Source organism: Dipodomys ordii, unplaced genomic scaffold (assembly GCF_000151885.1).
Source record: "Dipodomys ordii isolate 6190 unplaced genomic scaffold, Dord_2.0 Scaffold39, whole genome shotgun sequence".
Classification (NCBI taxonomy): domain Eukaryota; kingdom Metazoa; phylum Chordata; class Mammalia; order Rodentia; family Heteromyidae; genus Dipodomys; species Dipodomys ordii.
In genome coordinates this window covers 11329346-11348695 of record NW_012267255.1, presented here as the reverse complement: position 1 = coordinate 11348695, position 19350 = coordinate 11329346, and the positions used below count along the sequence as shown (strand labels likewise).

Genomic DNA, 19350 nt, shown 5'->3' with positions numbered 1-19350 from the left:
TTGCAATCAGCTATCAGTACTATTTGTTTTAAGCTTCTTATATGATTCTAAAGTATAGTACTTGTTGATGAGGCACTGATGTTAAGATTTTGAGATGGGGTCCTTTTATGTTGCGCTCAAGGTGATGCTGAACTCTTGGGCTCAAAGATGCTCCTGCCTCCATTTTCTGAGAGCTAGAACTATAAGCAATGACACTGTTTTTAATTTTTTTATTGAGATTGTGGTTAATAAATCTCACAGTATTGAGAGTGATATTAAAGTCACAAATACACTTTAACCTTCAAAAGGCAAGTTGTCATTATCATGGTGTATAATGTCTGTGAATTCTATGGGCTTTGACAGTACAACTATTTCTTCCACATCGGGTGATATGTACATTTCTTTCCTTTTGCTTAATGTAAGCTCTTCCCTCTTTCCCTCATTCCCATCGCTGCCCTTGAGTTGCTTAGTTCGTTTTCATCAATGTCCAGTGCAGCTGATGGGCCCCTCTATTGTATATTTTCCTGTTTCCCTCTGATTCCGTGTCCTCCTCCCTCAGATGTCAGCTTCCCTCAGATGTTATGCTCTAAGTTTTTAAACTGAATACATTTGTGAAGTTCTAGTCATTTTATAGTTAACTACATTACTGGAGAAAACTGAGTTGAAAATATTTTTATGTAGTTATGTAATAAAGCAGAAGAGAATTCTGTCCAAAGAGATGTCTCATTTATAATAGTTTAAATAAGGAAGGTAATTATTTTCTTTTTTTCCCCTTACATATCTTCCATTTTTATTGTCATAACATTATATCACTGCACATTCACATAGTAAAATATTCTAAGGTGCATATGATGAGGATTCTTTCCTTGAAGCTGGTAAGATAATTATTTTTATACTCCTGAGGACATGGGTGACATTGAAAGAGACCCTTCATAAAGGATTAGTCAGAACAGGTGATAATGTTATCAAGGATTTTTTCTTTTTTGTCGTCATGTGGCTTGAACTCTGGGCCTGGGCACAGTCCCTCAGCTCTTCAGCTCAATGCTAGCACTCTACCACTTGAGCCACAGCTCCACTTCCGGTTTTCTGAGTGGTTTATTGGAGATTAGAGTCTCATAGACTTCCCTGCCCAGGCTGGCTTTGAACTGAAATCCTCAAATCTCAGCCTCTAGGGTAGCTAGGATTACAGGTGTTAGCCACCAGTGCCCAGCATCAAGGATGTTTTTAATGCAAAGCAGCAGACATAATTATGTAAGGACAAAATAAGTTAGATAGGTAGACCAGGGCCACTTAGGATGGGCTCTGAATTCAATGGGAAATTAATGTGGCCAGAGTTGGGAAGTGACTTAAGTTTTGAATGAGCCTCCCCACTCTAAAAGTTAAGCTCTGATTTGTGCAGCTGGAAGAATAATGACTAGTTGAGTGAGGAGGATGACCGCTGCAACACTATGGACATGTAATGAAGGGTGGCAGTGGACTGGAAGCAGTGTGGCTGGAAAAGACAGTTGTATAAAAGCTACAAAGACAGTGATTATGTATGGGAGATAAAGGGCAAGAAGATCACAATATTTCAATTCTGGCTAATTAAGAAGATGCAAATGCTCCCAGAAGAAATAGAGGTCATCTGAATGGGAAGGTGAGTTCAACCTCAAATTTGAGTGTGAAGTACCAGATGGTTATCCAAATGGGGATGGATGCCCAGCAAATGAATAAATTAAAAAAAAAGAGAAAGGAAAAATAAAAAGCTATAACTTAGGAGAGATATTGGAGCTGAAGATAACATTTTGGGGTAAGGAATATAGCAAATACTTGATTGGTATGACCAATTTTCTTCCTAACCTCCAGTCAGCATAGCACAGGTTAGTCTTGAATTCAAGATCCTCCTGCCTCATCCTTTTTGCTTCATTGATTACTGGTATGGGCCACAATTTATCACCATCAGTCTTTTGAAGCTCTGCTTCCTTATTTAGGTATTCTGCCTTCCAAAACCTACAATATAAGACCAATGCTACAACCTGCCTTTCCCCTGTCTACACCAGGAGGGCTGAGCTCTTCAGGGGCAGGAGCCTAGAAGACCCACACTACCATAAACCCATGATCTCTATTCTTTCTGGACACCTCTTTTCACTTGCCAATTTTCTACTCTTGGTTAGGCTCTTTTCTGGATCACCTCAACCACTCCCACTGTTTCAGTATCTACACAACCATTACCTCTTTACTCAAACACACAATCTCATGCTTCAATGAACAATAAAGTCAGCTGTGGTTTAAGAATTTCTCCTTTTCTATTTATAAACAGCCTCATTGCTCTTTACTCATTTTCTTCCTGATGAGAACATGTATCTCTCCTGTATAAGCTATTATACCTGCCTGTGCCTATGATCCTGTTTCTTTATACTTCCTTTGGGACCATGCTCTGTCACATACAGCTATATCCCACACTGCCCTCAGTTTCAAATTATTTTTCTTTACTAGCTCCTTCCTGATGCCCTAACAAGCATCTTTAGTCTCTTTCTGTCCAGATTGTTATAGGCCATTCTCACCTTTAACCTAAATAAGGGTTCTAAAACTACACAAAATTATAGAAAAAGTGTTCAAAAAATGTATGTTAGGGCTGGGAATGTGGCTTAGTGGTATGGTGCTTGTCTAGCATGCATAAAGCCCTGGGTTGGATTCCTTAGGACACATAAACAGAAAAAGCCAGAAGTGATGCTGGTGCTCAAGTAGTAGAGTAGACGAGTAAAAGCAGCACAGGAACAGTGCCCAGGCCAAGTCCAAGCCCCAGGACTGGCAAACCAAACAAAAACATTATTTTCCTGGGGAAACACAGAAATGTAAACACACACACTTTCTTTTTCTCTTTCTCTCTCTTTCTGTATGTTTCTCAACACATTAGCACTAGAGAATCAGTGACGTTTAATTTTATAGGTTTGATTTGAAAGTAATTTTAGTGAATTTGAATGAGTACCATTTTTCTCTGCACTGAGAAATGAACAGCAGTTATAACTCTGCAGTTGCTTTTACTCATGTAACATTTTTGCAGTGCAGTTCATTTGTCACTGCATTTGAAAACTTCCATGCAGGGCCTACAAACCTCAAAGAAAATCAGTAAGCGAAACTGTTAAATAAGCCCAGAAGATTCAGTTACTGTAATGTGATTTCACACCACTGAAACTGCAGGTGTTCACCCAGCAGCAGTTTGTAGCAGCTTCCTAAGTGCTTTTGCTGCACTGGGATTTTTACTACTGAAGCCGATATGTCCTCCTCTTGAAAACCCAGTGAATGTAAGCTGCATTTTGACAATAGCCAACTCCCAAACTCTTCATGGAAGATGGCTAATGAGTTAACACAAACAGCAATACTGAGAACTAGTTAATCCCTAGCTCTAAACTCTGTGAAAATAAACAAGGACTAAAATGAAAACATTTGAATTTTATCTCTAAGAATGATTTCAGTGCTAAGTAGAAATGATCAAAGATGAAAAGTCAGATAGGAAGAATATTTAAAAGATGTTGTCTATACAATATACACACAAATTAAATAAAGACCCCTTTCCCACTAAGATTAATATCTTAAGCTTAGCAAGCACTCATACACTTCCAGAATACTAATTTCCCCCTTATAATTTTGTAAAATTAGTTTCAGGGAGGTGGGTGCTGGCGGTTCACATCTTGTGATCCAAGCTATTCAGGAGGGTGAAATCTGAGGATATTGGTTTGAAGGCAGCTCGGGCAAGAAAGTCTAAAGTCTGTGAGACTCTTATCTCCAATTAACCATCAAAAAAGCTGGAAATAGAGATGTGGCTGAAGTGGTAGAGCAATAGCCTTATACACAAAAGCTCATACAGTGCCAAGGCCCTGAGTTCAAGCCTGAGGTCTGGCACAAAAAACCAAAAACAATCCCTCCTCACCCCTCCCCTCCAAAAAACCTAAAGGAAGTATATGCCTCTAGTCTGAAATTTCAATGAACAACATCAAAACATAAAAGGCCTTTCTTCAGAATTGTGTCTGCAATGCACCAGATAAATAAAGAAATCCATGATACTACCAGCTTCAGTTAATCAGCAAAAAGCTGGAAGTGGAGCTGTAGCTCAAGAGGTAGACTGCTCACCTTGAGCCAAAAAGCTCAGTGACAATGCCCAGGGCCCTGAGTTCAAGGAAAAAAAGAAAGACAAAGAAAGAAAAGAATTCTTTGGAGCAAATACACCTTTGATGACACTGCCAGTCTCTCCATAGGTACTGAGTGTCTAGCATCTCCTCTAGTTGCAATATGGTTTCTATGAAAACTTTTTCCTTTTTTGAAGGTCATAATCACTATCACCACTTAATTGCCAGAACCACAGCCATTTTTCAGTCTTCATCTTTGTTTAGCAGAGGCTACCTTCATGTCAATGAAGTGATGGCAGAAAGCTTCCCAAGTCCAGGGAAAGAAATATCATCCTAGTACACAAGACAAGTAAAACCATCAAAAAGACCATCAGAATAGATTCTCTTCATTTTAAAGTTAAAAATTTAGGGCTTCAGAATGAAGAAAAAATGTTGAAAGCTGCAATAGAGAAGTACGAAGTTAGTTACAAAGATAAATCTATCAGTAGAATAGGAAAATTTGTAGTAGAAACCCTAAACGGCCAGAAGAACATGAGATAATGTATTTCAGTCCATGAAACAAAATAGCTGTTAATCAAAATTATATACCTAGTAAAAGTATACTTTAAAAATAAAAGGAGAGTTGGGCGCCTATGGCTCACACCTGTCATCCTAGCTACTCAGGAGGCTGAGATCTGAGGATTGTGGTTCAAAGCCAGCCTAGGCAGAAACATCTGTGAGACTCATCTTCAATAAACCACTAGAAAACTGGAAGTGGCACTGTGGCTCACGTGGTAGAGAGCTCTCCTTGAGCTGAAGAGCTGAGGGATACCACCCAAGCCCAGAGTTCAAGCCCCACAATCAAAAAAAAAAAAAAGAACGCCAGGTGCTGGTGGCTCATGCCTGTAGTCCTAGCTACAGGCATCTGAGAATCACTGTTCAAAGCCAATACAGGCAGGAATGTCTGAGATACTCTTATATCCAATTAACACCAGAAAACTGGAAGTGGCGCTGTGGCTCAAGTGGTAGAGCACTCACCTTGAGTTGAAGAGCTCAAGGACATTGCCCAGACCCAGAGCTCAAACCCCACAGTTGAGGGGGGCGGGAAAAAAGAGAGAAATAAAGATCTTCCACAAAGAGTCTAAGAAAACAATTCATGACCACGAATACAGCATTGCAGAAGATACTGAAAAAAATACTGTACAGAGAAGAAACATGTACAAAACATGACAGTTTGGGAAAGCACACATTGTACTAGGACAAAAGGTAAACAAATGAAAAGGAAACAATCAAAGTACATTCCTCTCAATAATAATACTAAATGGAAACCATCTTAACTCTTCAACTAAAAGCTGCACACTGGCCAAATGAAATAAAAAAAAAAATCAAGACACAACTATTTGCTGTCTACAAGAAACGCATCTCACTGGCAAACAGATTCAAAGCCAAAGGGATGGAAAATGACATTCCAAGTAAATGGAATTCAAGCAAGCAGAAGCTACATTCATGTGTCAAAGCAGACTTCAAGCCAAAACTAGTCAGAAGGAATTAAGTCACTACATATTACTAAAGGGAACAATTCACCAAGAAGATATAACAATAATTATATATGCAGTGAACACTGGTATACCCAACATAATCAAACAACATAACTGGATATAAAGGGACAGGTATGTCAAGTTATATAACAACAGTGGGTGACTTCAATACCCCATTCTCCTCAATATTGATATCATACAGACCAAAAAAAAAAAACAAATAATTTCAAAGTTAAATTGCACCACAAATCAAATGACTTGGCAGACATATAAAGAATATTTCATCCAATAATTTCAGAATACACATTATTCTCCGATAATATTTTAAGGCCATAAAGTAAGTCTTTAACAAATATGAAGCTGAAATAATTCTTTTGATCTTTCAGAAAATAATGGAAATTAGAAACATCTAGAGAAATGACAGAAGCTATAGAATTACATGGAAACTGAATACACTTTTTTTGTGAGAGTGTGGGTGGCTTTGTGCTTACTAAGCAGGTGTAGTGGTATACCTGGCACACCATCAGACCTTCACTAGTTATTTTGAGGCAGGATCTTGTCCAACCCGGTCTGGACCATGATCCTCAATCAACATTCCCCACTGTAGCTGGGAGGGAAGATGTGTGGACACCATCCCTGCCACCCTTTTTTCTTTCTTGAGGTGGGGTTTTGTGAACTTTTTTGTCTGGTCTGGCTTGGAATCATGATCCTCTCTGGTCTTAGCCTCCCATGTAGCTGGGATGAGAGGGATGAACTGTGTCCAGCTACTGGTTGAGATTGGGTCTCAAGAACTGTTTTTACTTGCTTCAAACTGTGATCTTTCTATTCCCTGCCACTCCTAGCCAATGATAATGCTTTTGAATGACCAGTGGATCAAATTCTCCTAATTGGAGAAATTCAGCAGAATATTATTGAAATATTGATTTTGGGGGTGGGATATCGAAAGGGAGGGAGGGAAGGTGAACAAAGGCAATCATGCTTTCAGTATATACTATGTGGAAAACGACCTTGTGGGCAGGGAGAGGAGGAGGAAACTGGGGGAATGTAAAGGAAGCAATGACATTGTCAAAAAAAGGAAAAAAGGACTCATCTAACTTTTTTTTTTGTCAGACATAGAGCTTGAACTCTGGGCCTGGGCGCTGTCCCTCAGGTAGGCGAGCGCTCTACCACTTGAGCTACAGTGCCACTTCCGGTTTTCTGGTAGTTTATTGGAGATAGGAGTCTCACGGTTATTCCTGCCTGGGCTGGCTTTGAACCGTGATCCTCAGATCTCAGCCTCCTTAGTAGCTAGGCTTACAGGCATGAGCCACCAGTGCCTGGTTCTCATCTAACATAAAATAAGCCCTCTGTACATTTTAATAATAACAAAATCAGATTTCAAGTAACCTAGTGATGTATGTCAAAGTCTTAAAAATATTAAACAAACCCCTAATTACAATAAAAATAATAAAGGTCAGGGAAATAAAACAAATAGTAAAATTAATAAAATTAGAGATAAAAAGGGAGGCAATGCAACAGATACCATTGAAATACAAAGGATCATTAAGGAATAATTTGAAAACCTACATTCCAGTGAATTGGAAAACCTAGACGATATGGATAAATATCTACACAAAAGACCTGCCAATACTGAACTGACAAACATCTACAATTAGCAAAGAGATCCAAGAAATGATAGACTATCTCAACAAAGAAGAGACCAGGCCAGACACCTTATTACTGAACTCTACCAGGCCTTTAAAGAAGAACTAATAAGGGCTGGGAGGTGGCTCAGTGGTAGAGTGCTTGCCTTGCATGCATGAGGTTTGATTCCTCAGCACCACATAAGCAGAAAAAAAGCCAGTGGCTCAAGTGGTAGGGCACTAGCCTTGAGCTGAAGAACTGAAGGACAGTGCCCATGCCCAAAGTTCAGCCCCTAAAGACTGACAAAAAAAAACAACTAATATCAAGGCTGCTCAACTTAACATAGAAAGGGAAGGAATACTTCCAAAGTCACCCTATGAAAGCAGGACTACTCTCAGATGTCCACTCTGGAGAGGGATATAACAAAAGGACAACCATAGCCATTTTCCAAATGAGCATACACAAAAATTCTCCAAATATTTGCAAACAGAATTCAACCACACATCAAAAAGATCACATTTCATGATCCAATTAGTTTCATTTCACAGATACAAATATGATCATCTCAACATACTTAGAAAAAGCTTTTGATAAAACTCAAAACATTGCTTTATGATAAAAGTCCTAAAAGAAACTAGGAATAGATAAATCATACCCCAACACAGTAAAGTCAGAGATCTAAAGTCATCATTTTACTGAACAGGGAAAAACTGAAAGCATTTCACAAAAACAAGAAATGGGTACTCACATTTTTTTTTTTTGTTTTTTTGTTTTTTGTTTTTTGATGCATGGTCTGGGGCTTGAACTCAGCCTGGCAACTGTCTGAGCTTCTTTTGCTCAATGGTAGTGCTCTACCACTTAGTCACAGCTGTTTTGTTTTTTCTTTTGATTAATTGCAGATAAGAGTCACTCAGACTTTTCTGTCTAGGCTGTCTTTGAACTGTGATCCTCAGATCTTAGCCCTCTGAACAGCTGGGATTACAGGTGTGAGCCAGTGGTGCTCCACTATCACTCTGACTAAATTCTTAGCCTGGGCACCAAGACAAAAACAAAGTGTGTGTGTTTTATAAAGAAGTACAACTGGGTAAAGTACTCAATATCCTTAGCCATTAGGAGAAGGTAATCAGCACTACATTGAGATTTCATCTTACCCCAATCACTTAAGAACAAATGTTAGTGAGGACATGGGTGAAGAGGACCCTTTACACTGTTGGTGGGAACGTAAATTAACTACTATGGAAATCACAAAAGCTAAAACTCCAAATACCATCTGATCCAGTTATGCCATTCTGGATACTCAGTGCACACCCATATTCACTGTGACTAGACAATAGCCCATCAACAGATGAACAGATTAAATTGTATAAATACACAATGGCATTTACCCAGCTGTGAAGAAGAATGAAGTTACACTATTTGTAGGAAAACGGATGGCATTGGAGATCATATTAAACAAAAAACACCAATTCAGAAAGACACAAATAGTGCATGTTTTCTCTCATACATGGAATCTATATTAATAAAAGACATGAAAGTAGAAGGGAACTATCTGAAGAGCAAGGGTATCATTTATGAACACGCATAACAAAACTCATTTATTTTGTACAGTGAATATACACAAAAAAAAGAAGCACATTTTTAACAGTGCTGGGGGCCAGCGTGCTGAGGCAGGTGTGAAAGAAGACAGAGTGGAAGGATGGGAGAACAAGGTAGGGAGGTGTAACGTAAGTTCCACAGGGCCATGGAGTTTTTCTAAGAGCAGTTAGAAGCCTTTGAAGTTCTAGTCCAAGGGGATAGAATCAGCTCTGACTTTGGTTTTCTTCCTGACTGATCTCCCTAAATCACAAGTTTCATGCTGTGTTGTTCAAAGGTGGGAACCGGTGGTTTACACCTGTCATTCTAGATTTTCATGGAGGTTGAGAGCTGAAAGACTGATGTTTGATGCTGTCCAGGGCAGAGAAGTTCTAGATTCTCCATCTCCAAACTAACCAGGAAAAGCCATGCTGCAAGAGTGGCTTGGCTGTAGAGAAAGCAAGCTGAGTAATCACGAAGCCTGAGCACTGACAAGTAAAACAACCCAAAACAAACAAAACCACACCCAAAACTCCATTTTCATGGTCCCTCAACTAAATTTATCTCCCATTAAAGAACTTATCTTTAAAGGTTACACTAGGTATTATGCCGAGGGCCGAACCCAGGCTTCAGGCTCGCATGCTAAATCAAGGGTTCTAACACTTAGCTGCACTCAGAGCTTTAGCTTTAGAGCTATTTTTAATTCATTTCTTACTTGAAAATATTGCCAAAAATAACACTGAGTTTAGAGTGTCAAGAAATCTTTGTACAAATTAAAGGCAGTCCCTGAGGTAATGAATTAAAACTTAGTGAAAACAATTTTGTTTTAATAAAAAAAATTCACAAGCCTCTGGATAGTGATGCATGCCTGTAAGCTCAGCGACTGGGGAGCAAAGGCAGGAGGATTGTAAAGCTTAGGGCCAGACTGGGCAAAGGAGAAAGGCTCTATCTCAAAACTATAACAGAGGGGCTGGGAAGGTAGCTCAGTGGTAGAGCGCTTGCCTTGCATGCCTGAGGCCCTGGGTTTGATTCTTCAGCACCATATAAGCAAAAAGAAAAAAAGCCGGAAGTGGTGCTGTGGCTCAAGTGGTAGAGCGCTAGCCTTGAGCTGAAGAGCTGAGGGACAGCTCCCAGGCCCAGAGTTCAGGCCCCACAACCGGACCCCCCCCCCCAAAAAAAAAAAACAACAACAACTATAACAGATATACTATACCACTGAGGCATGCTTAATGGTAAAACGCTTACCTAGGATGTATGAAGCCTTGGGCTCAAGACCCAGAACCACGAAAGAAGTGTCACATAAATACCATTTTTTTGAGTATAAAGTTAAAATGGCAAAGACTTAGAAAGCAATAGGGAGGCTGGGAATGTGGCTTAGTGGTAGAGTGCTTAACTAGCATGCATGAAGTCCTGGGTTCGATTTCTCAGTACCACACAAACAGAAAAGCCAGAAGTGGTGCTATGGCTTAAGTGGTAGAATGCTAGCCTTGAGCAAAAGAAGGCCAGGGACAGTGACCAGGCCCTGAGTTCAAGCCCCAGGACTGCAAACGAAAAAAAGAATAAAAAGAAAAAAAAAGTAATAGGTATGTAGGCTAGTACTATCGAAAAGGAACAAAGCTGATAAGAATATATCATGGAGATGCATGTCATTATGGGCTTTCCATTTCAGAACTATTATCTAGGAATGGAGATAAAAACTTTCATTATAAAAGACTATGACAGCCAAATAAAATAAAGTGTTTTTCTTATAACAGATGGCATATGTCCTGCAGTGTTTGCAGTTAATGCTTTAGGATTACCTATTAATAAGGAAGCAGGGATGCTTTCCATTGATGGTTCTAATTCAAAAGCATCGAGTTCTTTGTAAATCACTTTGTAGTGGTATATTACATTCAGGTTTGTTTAAAGGGCTGGGTTGAGGTGACTTTAAAATTTTATATCTAAATCCTGTTTGTCCCAAGTCTACAGAGCAGCTAAATGAGTGCCAGAGCTTTTCTTCATAATCACCCCGTGTGACAAGTAACAATTCTGCTGGCATGGTGGCTCCAGCTTTTCTTGTTCTCAATGCTGTGGGACTGAAGTGGATCAACCAGAGCTGTTCACACATGGTGTCAACCACGCCCTAACAGTGCAGCCTGAGGCTAGCACCATACCATCCAGTGCATCAAGCTCAGGAGCTGTGGGGGAGCTCCATCTGACATCCAGACAGCACTGAAAGATCTGGGAGGTAACGTCTGAAATCAAGACTGTGATTGTTAGGCCAACCAAATGCTGCTCACTGCTGGTGGGAGGGGAAAGTTGGAAAGTGCATCCTCCTGTAGAGGGCACTTGCTGGCTTCCCTCCTTCTGCCCTTCTTCTCTTCTTTCGTCTTCTCCCCTGTTCTTCCTCCTCTTAATGCTGGGATGGAAACTAGACCCTGTGCATTGGTCACTGTTAATATGAATTAAGGAGGAGGTCGGGCCTTCTGAGTAATTTATGGATAAATAAAAGACGAACACTATAAAATTGTCAGAAATATAGGGGATTCTGAGGAAGAAGAAAACCCAGACACTGAAGAAAGTAGACTTTGAGGCTAGGCTCATGCCTGTAATATCAACTACTCTGAAGAAAGAAGGAGGATCAGTTTGAGACCAGCCAGGCAAAAAGTTAATGAGACTATCTAAATCAACAAGGCAGCCAGATGTAAAAGGATCATGACCAAAGTCTCATGCAAACATGCAAGACCCAATGTGAAAAATAACTAAAGCAAAACAAAGCAGAGCAAAACAAAGCAGAACAAAACAGGGGTGAAAGTGTGGCTCAAGTAGTAGAGTACCTGCCTAATAAGTGAGGCTCTGAGTTCAAACCCTAGTAATGCCAAAACAATTAAGAGAATAGGCTTTGACTTGAAATTATAGGAAACTATTTCTTTAGGAAGTATCTGGACTCACATATACATACCTATGTTGGCAGAGAGTAAAGGTACTTCCACTAAAAAAAAATTATTCTTACACAAAATATCAATAATTAGGGCTGGGATGTAGCTCAGTGGCAAAGCGCTTGCCTAGCAAGCGCAACGTCGTGGGTTCGATCCCCAGTACCAAAAAAGAAAAGACAAAAAAAATACAGTTAAAAATATCAATAATTAGTAACACAGGTGCAGAAACAGTCTTGGTGCCAAAGCTAACACCCAAGATTTTATACAGATAAACAGACAGAAAAAGGAATTTTATAGATATTGAGGAATCTAAGGAACACACTAGCAGGTATTGCTCAGTCATGACTAGTATGGTGTCAATTTTAACACGTTGATCTTGATCCTTTCAATCACTGGTATTCATTCTGCATATGTAATAGAAATTTCTAGGACATTAAAAATTGCCATTAGAAGTCCATAAAGGTCTAAAATTGTAATAGGAATATTTCTGTTTTGTTTCCTTAGAGTGCTGGAGATCAAACCCATGTAAAACAGGTGTATTTCGGTTTTAGAGAAACTTCATGAATGAGCCTTGTTCAGTGGCTACTGGGGTGAGGCAAGATAAGACACACTGTGAATGGAGATGCAAAATGATGCAGCCGCCACAGGCAGCTGCTCAAAAAGTTAAACCGTATTACCCTATCACCCAGAACTCCACTCCTGTTAACTAAAGAACTGAAAACTCGTTCACATTCGCAAGAAATATGTAACTGCAGATTGCACCATTATCTCTAAGGGTAAAAAAGTTGAAACAAATTAAATGGCCACTAACTGGAAAAAAACAAATGCACTATATTGACAGACTGGAATATTGTTTAGTCATAAAAAAAGTACAGCTTCAACTACCAAATAGACAAAACCTTAAAAACATGTTACATAAAGGAAGCCAAACAGGGGGTTGGGAAGGTGGCTCAGTGGTAGAGCGCTTGCCTTGCACGCATGAGGCCCTGGGTTCAATTCCTCAGCACCACATAAGCAAAAAGAAAAAAGCCACAAGTGGCGCTGTGGCTCAAGCAGTACAACGCTAGGCTTGAGCTGAAAAGCTGAGGGACAGTCCCCAGGCCCAGAGTTCAGGCTCACGACCGGACCCAAAAAAAAAAATGAAGCCAAACAGAAAAGGCTATGTATTACATGCTTGTTAATATGAAGTGATCAGAATAGGTAAATACATAGTGATAGTATAAAGTAGATGTCGGAAGATGGGAAAAGGGGAACTGTGGCTGAGTTAATATGAAGTTTGTTTTTGGTGTAATAAAATGTTCTGTGATTAGTACTGATGATTGTACAGCATAGTGAATGTAACTAGAAACCAGTGAGCTACATACATTAAAATGAATTTACCTTAGTAAAAATTCAATTGTGTATAAAAATTATATAGACGTATAAAACGACTTAAGACAATCTTCTCTATCGTCTCAAATATCAAACTGCATTTAGAATATTGAGGAATACTGGTAATACTTCTGAGACCAACTCATTTGTAAGGAGCCATCTCTGTTTCACAGATTCCCCACCAATTTGTATGAGGAAGTCAGTGACGCAAGGCTTTAATAGCCTGCTGGGGTGAGGGAGGAGATAAAGTCACATGTCTCATCTGTGCCGCGTGGCTCCAGGGAAGGGTCTCCAGAGTATCTGAGGGTGTATGCGCGTGGATGGTTACCTAAAGTGGCTGCCTGTCCAATGATGGCTTTTGCTTAGTGAGCACAGCCAAGTTGAGCTTGTTTAAACACCATTTCCCAGGACTTACATGCTACTCCCCGAACGACAGGAATACTCAAAGCTTTTAGAGAGAATAACCTACTGCATGGTCTCTGCCTAGGAAGCAAGCCACAGTTCACTGCAAACAGCCAGTTCAGATAAATAAAATGAAAGGAGACGTTTCTGGAGATGGCCTTGAAAGCCTTCCATTAGAGAACAAAAAGGGCACAACAGTAGGACTAGTATAGCAATGCATCCATGGTAGACTACTGCATGTCACTTTACCCTACCTCTTTTCTTCATTAGATAACCAAATAAGTATGTGGAACATTCTCTCCTGGGTCTCCCACTAGGAAAAATACAGGACTCCTATGCTCTAACCATACACCATCAAGAATACAAAGCAGTGCCTCTTTATAAAGGTTCCACATTAAATATGAGTGGAGAAGTTACATTTTCAATCTAATTACCCTTGAGGAAACCTGACTTCCATTGCTAGCACATGACTGAACATAAAGGAGCTCAGACAGACGATCTATACCTTGATGTCTTCTCTTTGGCTATCCATTTGAGTCAAAATCTCTCCCTAGATCTCTCAGTTTTAGATCAGCACTGCACTGTTCTGACTTGTTACAGACTCAAATATAATGAGAGAGGACCAAAAAGACTAAGGAGGACTAAGAGGACAGGACAGAAGGAGAGGTGAGTCAGAAAGGGCTGGAAGGTGTCTTATGGCTACCAGTATCTTCTCTAAGAAAATGTTCTGAATACTATGACCATGTGAACGGGTCTAGCTAGCTAGCTACACCTACTTACCTACCTACCTACCTACCTACCTACCTACCTACGTGCTGTATTGGGGATTGGACCAGAGCCTTGTATATGTTAGGCAAGCATGCTACTACTTAAGCCCCAGCCCTTTTGCTTCTTTTTTTTGGTCGGTTGTGATGCCTAAACTCTGGGCCTGGGCACTGTCCCCAGGCTCTTCAGTTCAAGGCTAGTGCCCTACCATTTGAGCCACAGTGCCACTTCGGGCTTTTTCTGCTTATGTGGTGCTAAGGAATTGAACCCAGGGCCTCATGCATGCAAGGCAAGCACTCTACTACTAAGCCACCTTCTCAGCCCTGCATTTTGTTTTGAGAGAGGTTCTTATACTATATTTGTCTGAAGCCTTAAACATGTGGTATTCTTGCTTCCCAAGATGCTGGGATTGTAAAGGTGTACCATCACACTGGCTGAAAAGCAATTCTTTAATCTCATTTTATATATTGTGCGTAAAACAAATTCTGAATATGAAAAGGAATGTTATGAGGCTGCAACATAAAATGTAATTTGATAAAACTTATTATTATGTTTTCACCTAAATATGAATACATACCCAATATTATAAATACATATAAATTAATTTGGCATATATAGACTTCAAAATATGTAAAATACATTAAAAGGTTTTACACAGTAGAATATATAGAAACTAAATACAGAAGAAAGCTGAATGTATATTTTTACTAAGTGATATAGCCTGATATATTTACTTGGGAAAATTAGATTCAAGGTTATTTCAACATACTAATCTTTCAGGATAAAACCTGAACCAAGAATAAAGTCTAAGAGTGACTAAACAAAAATATAACTAAGGGCTTATGCAATAATAAATCTCAGTAATTAATTGGTTACTGCATTTCTATCAACTTTTAAATAGGCTAATCAGTTATTAGTATCACAGATGTTTTCCTCTGTGAGTTCTTGAATACCTCATAATGTTCATTACATAAAAAGACCAGGGGACATTAATCCCTTCATTATAAAATAAATTTATACTGCTTAAGCTCAGGCTACTAGAAACTACTTAGGGTCTAAATACATGGCAAAACATTAATAAGTATTCAAATTATAATAACCATTCAAGCCCCAGAGAATTAGTAAGAAATCTAAATGAAGTAGGAATGATATATACACACATTTTGCCAAGAGTGCAATGGTCAACTGTACCAACTTACTTGGTCAAATTCCTAAGATTACACTAGCATAAAGCTTACATTTTAAATTATCTGTTAACAGTACAAAATTTTTTTCAGGACTAATACATCTGTGAAAGCACAGTGGAAGTCATCAAGAAATGATAATCTGCAATAGAGATATTTTATTTACTTTTAATAATATTGAAGAGAAAAATCTGAAACCTAAGTTTTTTTCTATTTCTTTGGCTATCATGTCAAAGTGTTGATTTCCACCCCTAAGGAGAATTAGATAGGAATCACTACAGCAACATGCTAATGCAGTTGATTGTCTGTGGATGGCTGCATATCCTTTTCCTGCACGATCAAATGGCCATCATGCATTTAACAAATGCTGGTAATACAACTGCAATATTTACAAAGAATAGTACTATTAGCATACAGCGTTTATATAAAATTTCTTAAGCATACAAGTATATATAGTCCTCTCCGTTGAATATTACTACCACTTAGAATATGTTTGTCAGCTATAAAGTATTTTTAAAATAAGAATTCTAGAAATGCCTATAAGTCTATTAGATGTGTTTCTCTGAAATGTTAATTTTTTTTGGTGCCAGAACTGGCATTTGAACTCAGGGCCTCATGTTCTCACTTGGCCTTCTGGCTCTACTATCACTTGCCTCTACTCTGGCATTTTTCTGGTAAATTGGAAATGGAAGTTTTGTAGACTTTTCTGCTTGGTCTGGCTTTTGAACTGTGATCTGCAAGGTCTTAGCCTCCTGAGTAGCTAAGATTGCAGGGGTGCGCAACCAGCACCCAGTGAGATACTCTTTTATATGCTTATACTGTTTTGTGGCAAAAGAGTGAATAGCTTTTTATGTATTTCCCCATTCTTCCTTATATGTTCCTGTCTCTTTGGGTGTCTTAAGTATCTATGCTTTTCACCAAAAGGCTATTTATTCAATGCTAGCTGTCATGCTGGCTTTCCCTTTCCTGAGTGACGACGCTATCTTCCCTAAAAAGTAATTATGAACCCATCATGGGGGAAAAGTGAGGTAGAAATGTAATTAAAGTATAATTAAAGAAGAATTTTACAGATTTAAAGAAGTCAATGGGATTACTTTTAATATGACATATATTTACATGTTATTCCCAACTTGCTTCATAATATTACAAAAGGGTAATAAAAAGGTGAAATGATGGACCAAAGGGGTATCAGTTGAAATATGAAAAGCTAGAGTAATTTCCTGAACAGAGGTTATAAAAAAGAATATGGAAGAAAGAAGGCTTAGAAGTTAATAACCAAAGAACAAGGAGACTGAACTATAATTTGAAGATATAGAATGTGCAAATACAGAATGGAAAGGAACTGAAAGGAAGGCCTATGGCAACAGAGAGAAGTATGAAAAAACAAGATTTCAAAAGCAAAAACCTAAGCAGTGCTATGATTCGTATCTATAATGACCAAAGACTGTAGAAGCCAAAAGGGTCTAAACTGGAAAGGATTTTGACTCATCAGGGATCAAAAGGATCAAAGACTAAGACAAGTGTCATATCTAGCCTTAAGGGTTAGAACATAATAAAAAAGAAGGCAAATGACTAAGCAAATAGTATGTACTGCTACAACTTTAAGACAGATTGCACACAAGAAACATGTTAATACATCTAAGATGTGAATGGGCTTTAAAAGAATTCAACTATTACAACCAAAGTCAGGAAAGTCAAATAGTGTCTGAAAGGACTAGCAGAGCTTTCAATATTTACACCACATGAGTGCCCGCATTATATCAAACACTAGAGGTTTTTATGTAGCATACTCTTATAGCATTTTAATGGCAGCTCTTATGATTTCATTTTACAAACTTTTTGTTGTTCATTGCTACTGCAAGATGTGGCAATAGTTTAATATAAAACATGTAGGGTCTAACATGGCCTCAGTAAACCGTATTGATAAAGATATTGGAGTAGAAAGCAAGATTCTGAGATTACTGCTGGGCTCAGGTCCCTGACTCCTGTTGAGTCTTGTCAACCAAGAGTTACTTCCTCTTTAGTATAATGAAATATAGAAATACTGTTTAACAGTTGTCTATGAGGTTTTTTTTTTAGCAGGCATAAATGGCTTGGTAGGTGAGCAGAGTTACTGATACTTTCTCTGCCACTGACCAAAATATATAAATACATAAAATAGAAAGCACTTTTTAAAAAATTAATAAGATCTGTTTCACAAACTACCAACTCAACTGGAACATGACAATAGTAGAAATGACAAAAGATTTGTTCTTAAGGCTGATAAAAAATTTATATCAGGGCATTCAAGTAAAGTTATTTTCTGTGTTCTGATTTAATGAATCATGTGAGTTGTATCTGGTTGGGTGACACAGATTCCAGCTCACTGAAGCCTACTCTAATCTTCCCTGCGTAGCCTTCCTCAGGACAGTGAAGTCAGAGTAACATGTCAGACTTTAGTAAAATCAAAGGGAGATAGAGTAGGGCTAGAGATGCGATGAGGGTGACTGTTAACACTCTTGACCTGTGAGTGTCCACTAAGTTTTCAAGGCCCCATGGGCTTCAATGACCCGACAAACACCAAGAAGCAATAGTAATGCAGGAATGAATGATCCTCTAAAGAGTTTTGCAATTCAAGCTGAAAAACACTACAGTTATTAAATGGATTTAGCCCTATTGAAAACAGTTTTAGAAACCTCCAGTGGTTTCTTAAAAGGTAAATGAGTATTAAATGTTTTATATGTGCTTGTGCAGTAAGCATATTTTTTAGTTCCTTTAAATCTGCTAGATTTTAAAGTATACATTGATTTGGAAAATAAAACTTTGATGCTATTAAAGATAAAACATGTTGAAGAAAAATGAAATAGCATTAGATATATAAAAATACAGGTATAGTATAATAAGGCTGACTCAATCTTAGTATAACTTTGCTTTTCTGTAAAGTAAGATTTCTTACTTAGCATTTAAGAATTAAATGACTGAAAGAGTACTTACAATGACAGCAACACGACAGCAATTAAAGTCCACTCCAAAGGTTTATGGATAATATTTCTATTTGTTAGTCTGAAAGACAGTAATAAGTTACTGGAAAATTTCTTTATATTTAAGTTTTCTATGTAGATAAAATCACATTTATGATATTATATATAAGAAGCACTTTCTAAGTGCATCTTCTAGCTGTGGGAAGGTCAGTTGTATAATATCGTGGCTCTTGTATGATGTCTGACAAGAACTTCTGAAAGGAGCATTCCAGCCCACCTTTACGAACTTATGATAATGCTTCAGTTAGACGAGATGGGAATACAGGCACAATGAAGGAAACCGACTGTGTGGTTTATAAAAACACATATATCATGCTCTTTAACAATGTCTTCCATGATTTCCCCTCATTAAATATTTTATCAAAGCTAACGGGTAATTTCTGATTTTCACTTTATCTTCTGTGTCATTCCACTTAGTGCTTGGGTGGCAGAGGCAATTAAGTGATGTCACATCCATAACTTGCAGAAATGAGAACTGGCTTAATCAACTGCAATAGGCAATTGGAGAAAATTTAAATTAAAAACTCCAAGTATATTCTTAACTGGTGATGGCAACAAAATATCCTGGTGTCATTTTGTTTTTCAGAAAGCATTTAGAAATATAACTATAAGCTGGGCACCAGTGGCTCACACCTGTAATCCTAGCTACTCAGGAGGCTGAAATCTGAGGATCATGGTTCAAAGCCAGCCTGGGCAAGAAACTCCATGAGACTCTTATCTTCAATAAACCACTCAGAAAACCAGAAGTGGTATTGTGGCTCAAGTGGTAGAGCTGAAGAGCTGAGGGACAGCACCCAGGCCCAGAGTTCAAGCTCCATGACCAACAAAAAATAAAAATAAAAAAAATAAAAATCACTGTAACTTAAATAAAAAATAAATGATAACACCAGAGG

The 19350-nt window shown here is 38.5% G+C and overlaps 1 protein-coding gene across 3 annotated transcripts in view; it reads right to left on the bottom strand.

Moving 5' to 3' along the window:
* Rpap2 (RNA polymerase II associated protein 2) overlaps window positions 1–19350 on the bottom strand; it is a 64531-nt gene that overhangs the window by 10469 nt on the left and 34712 nt on the right. For all 3 annotated transcript variants that reach the window (XR_001175145.1, XM_013018352.1, XM_013018353.1), the window contains one exon: window positions 18411–18479. Coding sequence is in view for 2 of the 3 variants with exons in the window: in XM_013018352.1 (XP_012873806.1) it covers window positions 18411–18479 (69 nt within the window). In the remaining variant the exon portion in view is untranslated. The remainder of the gene's footprint in view (window positions 1–18410; window positions 18480–19350) is intronic.